The 12661-nt window shown below is 38.9% G+C and overlaps 1 protein-coding gene across 1 annotated transcript in view; it reads left to right on the top strand.

Moving 5' to 3' along the window:
• The window catches only part of PPEF1 (protein phosphatase with EF-hand domain 1), a 97454-nt gene extending 87598 nt beyond the window's left edge, over window positions 1-9856 (top strand). Inside the window, exons 14-16 of the mRNA XM_028122615.2 lie at window positions 6515-6678; window positions 8214-8298; window positions 9183-9856. Coding sequence (XP_027978416.1) covers window positions 6515-6678; window positions 8214-8298; window positions 9183-9391 — 458 coding nt within the window. The 3' untranslated portion in view covers window positions 9392-9856. The remainder of the gene's footprint in view (window positions 1-6514; window positions 6679-8213; window positions 8299-9182) is intronic.
• The last annotated feature ends 2805 nt before the right edge of the window (window positions 9857-12661 follow it).

Here is a 12661-nt window from a genome sequence, read left to right as displayed (position 1 = left end):
AACAACAACAACCCTTCTATTCTGGTAGTATCTCAGACTAGATACTCTGTAAGGCCCTCCTCTTAAACAGTTAGATTCTAGAGGATACAGAATTTTAATGCATCTCCCAGCCTCACAGTAAGATAAATATCTAGGAAACATTCTATTTCTTCATGAAAGGTTTTTTGAAACCACATGTGGGGGCATGGAACAACAAGCAAGCACAAAATGGTAGATTGTCCTGAGGGCAAATGCTAATTTTGGTGTAACACTCAATCCTAAGACTAAACCTTGGGATAATAAAAAGATGGATAAGCTAGATCTGAGACTTCTGCATTAAGCCTGGGCCCTCAAAGTGGCTATGGTAGGCCTATATTTGTAGTGCCCCCTGAGTCTTGGCAAACAAATGCAAATCCATGCTCAAGGGATGCATCCCTAATTTTGGCCACTAATATATCCAGAGATTAAGATCAACCATGAGCTCATAACCAAAGATCATGAAACACACAAGGAGACAAGCTACCATGAGTAAGAGTCAACAGAAACAACAAACTACAGATTTAGTTCCCTAAAGACATCAGATATTAGAATTATCAAATACAAATATAACTAAGAAATGTTTAAAGAAATAAAAGATGGAATTGCAGACATGCATTTGAAAATGACTTGATGAACCAAATAGCTATAAAAATATACTTGTTTAAAAAAACATAGTGGATGGGTTAAACAGAAGATTAGACATTGCTTAAGAAAGAATTAGAAAGATTAAGAGTTATGGATAGTAAAATAAAGTCTAACATACATCAACTCAGAGTCCCAGGAGGAGAGACTGTAAGAGAGGATATATTTGACATGATTATGGCTGAGACTTTTCCAGAACTGATGAGCAACTCACATTCACAGGTAGAGAGGCACAGTGTTTCTCAAACAGGATAAAAAAATTAAATCCACACCTGTACACACTTGTGGAGAAACTACAGAGCACCAACAGCAAATAAAAATATCTTAAAAGCAGAGAGAAATACACGTTGCTACAAAGAGAAAACAACTGGACTGTTATCAGACTTCTCAATAGTTGCAATAGAAGCCAGTAGACAGTAGAATCATATATACAAACCGTTGAAAATAAAATTTAGAAAAAGATATAACATGAAAACACTAACAAAACCAAAGTTGTAACAGCTCTATTAATATTAGACAAGGTAGACTTCAAGGAAATATACATTACTAGAAATAAAAAGGGACACTTTATAATGATAAAATATTCGGTTTGCCAATTGAATCCATTCCAAGTGTGTATGTACTTCTTAATATAGCCTCAAAAATATGTAAAAAAAAATTAACAGAACAAATAAAAGTAGAAAAATCTACCATCATATTGGGAGATTGTAATACTCCTTTAACTAAAAGAATTAACTGACAAAAAGATTAGCAGACTTTCCCTAAAAGATGTATATAGAACCCTGTACCCAACATTGCAGAATATACATTTTAGTCAAGCACAAATGGGACACTTACAAAAATTGATTATAAACTGGTACAGAAAGCAAATCTCAACAAATTTTTTGTAGGAAACACACAGAATAAATTTTCTGTCATAGTGAGTTGACAGAAGGTAGCCAGAAAATTCCCTGGGGCTTAGAAATGAGAAATACACTTCTAAATAACCCTTAGATCAAAGGAGAAACAACAGTGGAAATTAGAATTCTGCAACTGAATGAAAATAAAAATGCAACATATTGAAACTTACAAGATGCAAGTTAGAGAAGCACTGAACATGCATACATTTTAATATTTTTAAAAGATGAAACTATGGGGTCACCTGGGTGGCTCAGTCATTAAGCATCTGCCTTCGGCTCAGGTCCGGGTCCTGGGATTGAGCCCCACATCAGGCTCCCTGCTCAGCGGGAAGCCTGCTTCTCCCTCTCCCACTCCCCCTGCTTGTGTTCCCTCTCTTGCTGTCTTTCTCTGTCAAATAAATAAATAAAATCTTTAAACAAATAAAAGATAAAAAAAGTAAAAGATGAAACTATGATCAACAAAGTAAAAAAATAAAGATTCTTTAAGAAACTGGTAAAGTTGATAAAACATTGGTAAGGAGACAGAGAAATAACCAATGCCAGAATTGAAAGGAAAGATGTTACTACAGATTTTACAGATATTAAAAAGCTCATAAGATGTATTATAGAAATTCTTATGCTAATAATTAACACTTTAGATTAAATGGGCAAATTCCTAAAATATGTACACACACACACACACACACTCTCTCTCTCTCTTACCAAAACTGACACAAAAAGAAATAGAAAATCTAAACAATCCTATAACTGTTGAAGAAAATGGATCTGAAATTTTGAAACTTGCCCCAAAGAAAGCTTAGTTCAGATAGCTTCATTAGCCATTATAATATAATTATATTATAATATATATAATAATTAAGAATAAAACCAGTATTACACAAACTCTTCCAGAGAATGTAAATAGAAGGAATATTTCCAAGATTATTTTAGGAGGTCAGCATAACCTTGATACCAAAACCTAAAAAAACTTTATGGAAAAGGAAAATTAATGGCTAATCTCACTCATAAATTTAGATGAAAAAAATCCTAAATGAAATATTAGCAAAAGGTTAATATATCACAACCAAGTTTGGTTTATTCTAGAAATGTTAGGAATTCTAGGTTGTTTTAACATTCAGAAATCAATCAGTGTAATTCACTGCTTTAACAAAATTAAAGAAGTCATGATTCTCTCCAAATAAGAAAAACTTGTTGGATGTATTTTACCTTGGTATCGTGGCTTTAGAAAACACTTAGAAAACTAAAAATAGAAGCAAATTTCCTTAGTCTCATAAAGGGTATCTAACGAAGCCTATAGAAAAAAGCACCCTTGACAGAGTAATGTTGAAACCCTTTCTTCTAAGATTGGGAATGAAAGAAAGATGCTGAATAATTCCCATCCCCCAATATGTCTACATCCTAATCCCTAGAATCTTTGAATGTCACCTTATATGCTAAAGGGATTTTGAAGATGTGATTAAAATGACGTTCTTGACCTAGGGAGACAATCTTGCGTTATCTAGGTGGAATTGATATAATTACAATGGTCTTTATAAGAGGGATGTAGGAGGAGTCAGAGTCAGAGTCAGAGGAGAAGGTGATGTGCTGGTGGAAGCAAATATTGCAATGATACCCCCTGAAAACGGAGGAAGGGGCCTCAAGTCAAGGAATATAGGCAGCCTTTAGAAGCTGAAAAGGGGAAGAAAATGGATCCTCCCATGAGAGTTTCCCAAAGGAACCAGCCCTGCTGACACTTTGACTTGGCCCAGCAAACAGATTTTGGGCTTCTAATCTCCAGAACTTTAAGAGAATAAATTTGTGTTATTTTAAGCCACTAAGTCTGTGGTAATTTGTTACAGCAGCAGTAGGAAACGAATACAGATATCTACTCTCAAGATTGTTGAAAATTGTACTAGGGATGCTAGCTACTGCAATAAGGCAAGTTAAATAAGATGATAAGAATTAGAAAGGAAGAAATAAAATGTTACTATGTGTAGACAACATAATTGAGTATACAGAAAACCTAAATAAAGACCCAGAAAAACTCTTAGAATTAATAAGTGAATTTAACAAGTTGTAGAACACAAGGTCAATGCACAGAAATTGATTGCATTTCCATATATTAGTATATTGGTTAGAGTCTGTTGGGCCAGAAACCACAGCAATAATTTGAACCGGAAAATTTAATATAAAGAATTATTAACTAGTAAAAGGTGATTAATTACTAAAATGGCTAAAAGAGAACTCTAAAGAATATAGGAATAGAAATTATAGAGAGCAGCTACTATCTCTATGGCTGAGAAAGTGTACCCAAGGAAGGAACAAACTTGGAAGGGTCCCCTACTGCCACCAAGGCTAAGATTCAGATCTCATTGAAGAGGGAGTGACTATGGCCCACTAGATGGGGTGGAAGTTCACTGAGGTGTCTCATGTCAAAGCTGGTCTATAGCTGCTGGACCAGGACTGAAGAGGATGGAGCTACCCACTGGGGTAGCCAGCAAAACCCTCTTTGGGCTGTGTACCACTGAGTCTCCCACACACTCCTGGCAAGGAAGCTATCCTCTGTGGTGTCAGTGAAATTGACTAGATAGTGGGTGCCAATGCATTTCCCACACACCTCTGGCAACCATGCCGTGCTGTAAAAGCAAGAAGGAAAGCATACCAGAAGTATTTCTTCTGCCAAGTCTTAGAGCATTCTTCCTGTACCCTCTACTGACATTATACCAGCTGCCAAAAGAGAAATATTTACAGGGTTCGGTTCCAGTATCACAAAACAGGACAAAGAAGGGTAGATTTGGAGCTGAGTAAGAATAAACTGATAACTGACATAGCTAGGACTTAACTTTTAGATAATGAAAATCTTAAAAGATACCATTCACAGCAGATAAGCAAGGACTGAGGAAGGAACCTAATGATTGATGTATGAGATTTCTAAAATATTATTAAGAGAAATTAAAAAGGACTGAAGTAAATGGGTAGATATTACTGTGTGCAAGGGCTGAAGTTGGCAAGATATAAATTCTCTTCAAATTGAGCTATAGGTTCAATGCACCAAAAGGGCATGTACAGAAACGTTCTTAGCAACACTGTTTGTAATAGCCCCAAACTGGGGGTAACCCTAATGTCCCCCAACAGTAGAATGGATATATAAATTGTGTGTATTCACACCATGGAATACTATACACCAATGACAATGAAGATGCTAAAACTGAGTGGAACAACATGGCTGACTCTCACGAACTTAGTGTTACCAAAAGAAGTCAGACTCCCCCCAGAATATATACTTCATGATTCCATTTGCATATAGATCAAAAAAGACAAAAGGTTAATTACAGTGTTGGAAATCAAGATAGCAGCTCTCCTTAATAAAGTGGGAGATGGTAGTAATTGTGAGAGGCCACAAGGGGGCCTTTTGAATATTGGCAATGTTCTATTTCTTTTTTTTTTTTAACTTTGAGTTTTTATTTAAGTTCCAGTTAACATACAGTGTAATATTAGTTTCAGGTGTACAATATAGTGATTCAGCACTTTTACACATCACCCGGTGCTCATCACCTGTTTAACCCCATCCCCCCACCCATCTCCCCTCTGGTAACCATCAGTGTGTTCTCTACAGTTAAGAGTCTATTTCTTGGGGCGCCTGGGTGGCTCAGTTGGTTAAGCGACTGCCTTCGGCTCAGGTCATGATCCTGGAGTCCCGGGATCGAGTCCCACATCGGGCTCCCTGCTCGGCAGGGAGTCTGCTTCTCCCTCTGACCCTCTTCCCTCTCGTGCTCTCTATCTCTCATTCTCTCTCTCTCAAATAAATAAATAAATAAAATCTTTAAAAAAAAAAAGAGTCTATTTCTTGGTTTGCCTCTCTCTTTTTTTTCCTCTTTGCTCATTTGTTTTGTTTCTTAAATTTCACATGAATGAAATCATATGGTATTTGGCAATGTTCTATTTCTTGTCCTTGGTGGTGGCTAATAGGAACTCCCTTTGTGAAAACTCATGGAGCTCTGTCTTTGTTTTGTGAACTTTTCTGTATGTGTTGAACTTTAATTTTAAAAAAAGAATTATGACCAACAGACACATGAAAAGATGCTCATCGTCATTTACCATCAGGAAAATGCAAATCAAAACCTCAACGAGATACCACCTCACACCAGTCAGAACGGCTAAAATTAACAAGTCAGGAAGCGACAGGTGTTGGTGAGGATGTGGAGAAAAAGGAACCCTCGCGCACTGTTGGTGGGAATGCAAACTGCTGCAGCCACTGTGGAAAACAGTATGGAGGGTCCTCAAAAAGTTAAAAATAGAAATACCTTTTAAACCAGCAATCACACTACTGGGTATTTACCCAAAGAATACAAGAACACTAATTCAAAGGGATACATCCACCCCTATGTTTATAGAAGCATTATTTACAACAGCCAAGATACGGAAGCAATGCGAATGTCCATCGATTGATGAATGGATAAAGAATAGTGGTATATATACACAATGGAATATTACTCAGCCATAAAAAAATAATGAAATCTTGCCATTTGCAACGGCATGGGTGGAGCTAGAGAGTATTATGCTGAGTGAAATAAGTCAGAGAAAGACAAATACCATATGATTTCACTCATGTGAAATTTAAGAAACAAAACAAAAGGATAAAATAAGAGAGAGAGAGAGAGAGACAAATCAAGAAACAGACTCTTAACTCTAGAGAACAAACTGCTGGTTACCAGAGGGGAGGGGCTGGGGGGATGGGGGAAACAGGTGATGGGGATTAAGGAGGGCACTGGTCGTGATGAGCACTGGGTGATGTAAAGAAGTGTGGAATTACTATATTATATACCAGAGCTGTGGTACCTGTTGGGACAAGTCACAAAGGAGAGCAGGAGGCACCCAGGCCTCAAAACCCCAGGCTGCTCCCTGGCTCTGCCAAGTAGGTTGCATTTCTTTACCAAATTATCAACCAATGATATGGGCTTTGTTGTTGTTGTTAGGAAAACTTTCTATGAGCCAGTGGGCTTTTTCCATGGAGAACATTTTGGGGCTGAACTTACCGTGGAGATCCCTGAGTTCTCATCTGGTAACCACAGACAAAAATGGAAATATTAACTACATGTCCAGCTTCCAGGATATCCACATTCAGAAACCTGTGAAAGAGGCAAGTGAAATGGAGCCCCAGCTAAAACCTGGCTGGAGCGATGGGGCACCTGGGTGGCTTAGTTAAGCATCAGACTCTTGGTTTCAGCTCAGGTCATGATCTCATGGATCCTGGGATTGAGCCCCACATTGGGCTCCAAGTTCAGTGCGGAGTCTGCTTGGGATTCTCTCTCTCCCTCTGCCCCTCCCCACCCCTCACACATGTGCTCTCTCTCTTTAAAAAAATAAAAAATAAAAAACAAACAAAAAAAAACCCTGGCTGGAGCAAAACACCCTTCAGACGACCTATAAAAGGAACTCAGTCCTTTGAAAAGTTGGGGACGGGGCCCCTGGGTGGCTCAGGGTCCTGGGATCGAGCCCTGCATCGGGCTCCCTGCTCAGCGGGAGTCTTTTTCTCCCTCTGCTCCTCACCCTGCTCTTGTGCTGTCTCTCTCTCTGACGAATAAATAAAATCTTAAAACAAAACAAAACAAAACAAAAGTTGGGGAGAATCACCTAATGGATGGGTGTGGTGGTCTTGGGAAAGGCCTAAGGGGGCTCTTCCAGGTACATTGTGATCTGTTCAGGAAATTTGTGCCTTGTGAGAATAGGCAACATGGAAAAAGAAGGAAAAGCTTCTGCAAGCAAATCCATGTCAAATATGTGATTCTTCTCTGACATGCTGTCCAGCAGAAGGACAGATATGACATCTATTCTTTCATTCAACTCCCCCCTTAAAATACTCAACAGAGTCCCTATTAAACTGTGGGGGAATAAACTTGCTGACATGACATTTTATGCCTTAAAGACTTGTAAACTTTAGAATCTCTTATTAAAATGGGAATACCGCAAGGAAAATTATTAGACACCACTCCCTATCCTTATTAGTCAACAACCCTTTGGCAATTAGTTATAACCCTGAGCTGAAAGGGAGCTCATGGGAACTAAGAATGGGGTGATTGTTTGCAGGGGAGATGAGAAGGTAAGAGCAGGGAGAAGAAAACTAAAGTGCAGGTGAGAGAGTAAAATATCCACATGAAGGAGGCTTTTGGCTTCACCCAAGAGGCAGTTTACCATGATGACCAAATCCATAGGCCTTGGCTTCAGGCTGCTGAGAATCACATCCCATTTACCAGCTATGTGAACCCTGGGAAACTTACTTTACCTCTCTGTTTTCTAATCTGTAAAATGGACATAATAATAATTCTGTTCTTTGGGGCTCTTATTGAGGACACAATGAAATGACCCATGGAAAACTCTCAGCGCAGAGCCTACACTTGGGTGTTCTCAGTAAATGTTGGCTGTTGTTCATCACTTCCTGATTGGCGTGGGCCCTGTCCCCTGACACACACAGGCTGCACTTGCTTCCACATACAAGAGTGTGGTCTTGTCTTCGATTAAAGGGGTTGGTCCTCCAAGGAAGGCCTGCCTTCTCAAATTTCTATCTGAATCACATCCTTTGAACTGGTGATAACGTTCTGTGTTTGTTACATTTACTAAAATTGTCCTGTGTTATTAAGTATATGTGTTTTAACATTTAGAACATCTTCATTTTAGGTTCAATCTACTCTAATTGAAACTCTGTACAGATACCGCTCTGACCTGCAAATCATCTTCAATGTCATTGACTCTGATCACTCAGGTAAATGAGCGTTGACTAGTTCAGTAGCAGTAGAAAGCAAAGGGTGATCTGTTTCTCGGAAAGCAGAACTCTGTTTTCATCTGTTGCGTTCTTCGCCCAAACTTGATTTAACTCGGGGGCGGGGGGAGTGGGGCGGGGATAAACTCATGTTTAATATTATTATTATTTTAGTTTGTCCAAAAACTGTATTCAAGACCTTACAGTTCCTATAGGCCTCTGTATCTATTAGACAAGAATAGCTCCTTTTATAAGTCACCACACAGATGAAAAGATAATTTCCTGGCCATTTAAACATAGTGGTTACTCCAAGCAATAAAAAGCATTCCTGGACTTCTGATTCTGCTTTTGGGACTCAGGGCCATGAAAATTCATTTCTGCTTGGCTTTGAGGCACAATTACTTGTTTTCAAACTCTAAAAAAAATTCGTTGGGTAATCCCCAACTGCAGAGATCATTGAATACCAAAAGGTCAGTAATCAAAATATGAAAGTAAATCATTGCCTATAAAACATGGCAGAGCCATTGTTTACAATCCTTTTATTAAGGGCCAGGGTATCTTCTCCCTCTGCTTTGATGTCCCTTTCCCTTAGATTTGAGATCTTACAATTTCTATACCACATAGAGTCCCACAGTCTACAATCTACCCTCATCCCTTCGGTATAGACTCATTCCAGGTTTGGAATAATCTCAGGATCACTTGGTACTTGAATGTGACATATTATGTCTTATATTAACAGTCTGACTTTTCTATTTCCTTCAGTGTCTCGATGGTCAGGGCATGTGAGTGAGCTTCTCATTAGGACTATTCAATCAGTATAACTTCCCCACCCCTCCATTAGGTGGGTCTTAAAACCAACACTCATACATTCTTCTATATTCCTTTAGGCCTGATTTCCATGGAAGAATTTCGTGCCATGTGGAAACTCTTCAATAGTCACTACAACATTCATATTGATGATTTTCAAGTTGATGAGCTCGCTGAAAGAATGGACTTAAACAAAGATGGAAGCATTGACTTTAATGAGTTTCTAAAGGCTTTCTATGTAGTGCATAAATTGGATAAGTTGAACAAATCAGATGGCAACCCTCCTTAACAAGAACTAGGGCTTTCCCTCCTGTAAACTCTTGGGCCGAAATCACTGATGCCATCTTTCCAGAACCCTTGTAATTCATAATCAGTAGTAGAGAAAAGTAGACCCCCATTCATACCATGAGCAGATGTATAATGTGGGTTTCTGAAGTCCCCATGAAGTGGTAATTGGTAAAACTAGATTCAATGTCAGCTGATAGTATTTGGCTCCAGTGTTAGGACTCACACATTGCCAGGTAGAAACTGGGTTTGAGCCTAGTGTTGGCCTCTTGGACCAGGAGACCAGAGCAGTTTGGAAACATGTTGAAAGGAACCCACAGAGCACCAGAGAAAAGTACAACATGTGTGAGTGACTGAGGGATGGGAGGAGGAATACCAAACTATTAATGGAATAAAATATGTCCATCTTTAAACTGAATCTTCTTTGGAGACCATAAACCAGTGATTCTCAATCGTGGGGGAACCATACTTGAGGGATGGGGACCATATCAGATTCTTGGTGGGAGAGTATTGTTTGAAAGAGCCTATTTTTCCCTGTCTGTTGGAGATACAAAGTGAACACAATTCAGATTGAACCCTAGAGTTAATATGGTTTGACACCTTCATTGGTGAGATGGGGCCTGGGTTATGCATACACTGTGCAATTTATTCTGCTATTCCTATTGCATATCAAACATAATAGGTTTCTCTTTAAAGGCGAGTATGTGTTTCATTTTTTTTCTAATTTTGAGAACCTTAAGATCTATCAGTATGCCAGGTTAGATAACCACAACCCTACCTGGTACACACACCAGGAATAATGGATAAAATATAACAAATATCGTTTTTAAATGCATAGCTGAGCTGGCAAGAAAGTAATAGAAACCCCTAGTGGGCAAGAAAAAAAAGCATAATTAAAACTGTAGCAATACTAACGTCAGACAGGATATAGACTTTGAGGCAAAAAATATCATTAGGGATAAAAGGGGTCATTACTGAATGCTAAGAGGAACGATTCACCAAGAGGATAGAATTATAAACGTATATGCATCTAATAACAGAGCTTTAAATTTTATAATGCAAAAATTGACATAACTACTAGGAAAAATTGGTAGAGGGAGATTTTTAATATACCTATGTCAGGAATTGACCATGTATATAAAAAAATAGTGTATAGACTTTTGGACAACCCAGTTAATCCACCTAATTGCAATTGTGTATGTGTGTGTACAATTTTAGAGAATACACATTGTTTTCAAGCACACATGGAACATTTGTTAAGAGTTGACCATGTATTAGACTACAACACATATCTCAAATACCAAGCAACCAAAAACAAAGATACTACATTCTCTGATCATAATGCAGTTAAATTAGAAACAACATAAGATAACCATATTAATGAGTGAAAAGGAATATAACTGTAGCTCTACCAGAAATTGCTAAAAATAGTTCACAAGAATACTGTGAGTAACCATTTTTTTAAAAATAGGCGAATGGACTGTTTCTTAGAGAAAAATGTAATTTACTAAGACTGACTCAAGAACAAAAGGAGGGTCTGAAGAGACACAACCATTAAAGAATGTGATGTCAATTTGGCTAGGCTGAACTGCATTTCTCAGAATTCCTGTTCTTGTATGTTTCTGGTTAATGTGGGTGGCCAGGGAGATTCATGAGTGACTGGGAAGGCAAAGGGAGGTAGTGGCCGAAGCGTAGCTTGCACACACTGTTGCTGAGCTGCTGAGTCACTTTGTTGAGGTCAAGTGGCCCGAAATTGCTCTAAGTTCCACCTGGATCCTCCGTCGGATCCTCCGTCAGCTTCTTTGATTCCTGGGCCAGGTGTGTGTGTGTTTAGTTCCGTTGGCGAAGGGGCCTGGCTTCTGCAGGTGACCTCATCACTAACGCCTGAGGCGGTAAGAAGGAACTCAGTTTACAGTCCGTTCTTGTGGGAGGCCAGCTTGTACTGGGGGGGGGGGGGTTGAGCCGGCTTTTCATCTTCCCCTCCTGACTACCTGCCCTGTGGATTCCGAGCTCCAACACCAGGTATGGCGTCTTCCTGAGACTGCTTAACCAGCTCCCACATTTGCATAAACCCCTTCTACTGGTTTTATGTATATATAGAATCCCAACTGATACAGAGTTTCATATTGAGAGTGGTTCCAAAAGAACAGAATCTTTTTTTTTGAGAGAGCAAGAGTAAGAGTGCAAGCAGGGGGAGTGGCAGGCAGAGGGAGAAGCAGGCTCCCCACTGAGCAAGGAGCCCAATGTGGGGCTCTATCCCAGAACCCCGGGATCGTGACCTGAGCCAAAGGCAGCTGCTCAACCAACTAGACACCCAGGTGCCCCAAAATAACAAAATCTTGATGAATGCTCTGAATGTGTACAACCTGATGTATATAGAGCTTCTGCCCCATTATCTTGCGTGAAAATCCACTGATAATCCCAGGATAGTGGTTTTAAGAAATGTCCAATCTCTGGCGGTTGAGGATGAGTCTTTTTGTTGCTTCCTGAGTATCATTTGGTTATCTATTCTTGGTTTTTTTCTGGAACTCTCATTTTCTTCCTTGGGCTTCTAATTTCTGGAATTAAATGCCTTTGTTGGAAATTTTACCTAAAAATGTACTTAGATTTTACTGAAGATTGTTATTGAATGTTGTGAAACTTCTGCTTGAAACACGAGCTCTGCTTAGCCACATTTCAATTTTATAAAGTATATATGTACAATATAGATAGTTGTGAAATCTCAATTTATATTTATTACAGATGAGATGGAACATCTTTTTGTTTGTTGGCCAGTCTGTTTTAAGAAAATGTTGTTCTTTTGCTCATTTTTCTTTTTTTTTTTTAAAGATTTTATTTATTTATTCATGAGAGACAGAGGGAGAGAGAGAGAGAGAAGCAGAGGGAGAAGCAGGCTCCCAAGGAGCAGGGAGCCCGATGCGGGGCTCGATCCCAGGACCCTGGGACCATGACCTGAGCCGAAGGCAGACGCTTAACCATCTGAGCCACCCAGGCGCCCTTTGCTCATTTTTCTAATAGCTACTTTATTATTGATTTCTAGGAACTTTAAAACTCTCCTTGATACTAATCCTTTATCTGGGGAGCAGATTATCTTCTCCAGTCTGTGACTTTATTTTTCCCTTTTTTCTGACATAAATATATTTTTAAGGTTTTATTTTAATTCCAGTTAACATACAGTGTTATCTTAGTTTCAGGTGGACAATATAGTGATTCAGGTTTTTTTTAAGTTTCCTGCTGACGGATTTTTAAGAAGTCTTTTTTTTGTTTAGTTTTT

This window comes from Eumetopias jubatus, unplaced genomic scaffold (assembly GCF_037043125.1).
Source record: "Eumetopias jubatus isolate StellerSeaLion01/CBP00866 unplaced genomic scaffold, mEumJub1_p1.0 scaffold_11, whole genome shotgun sequence".
Lineage (NCBI taxonomy): Eukaryota > Metazoa > Chordata > Mammalia > Carnivora > Otariidae > Eumetopias > Eumetopias jubatus.
Note: the sequence above shows the minus strand (reverse complement) of the source record. Positions and strands in the feature narration are given on the sequence as shown.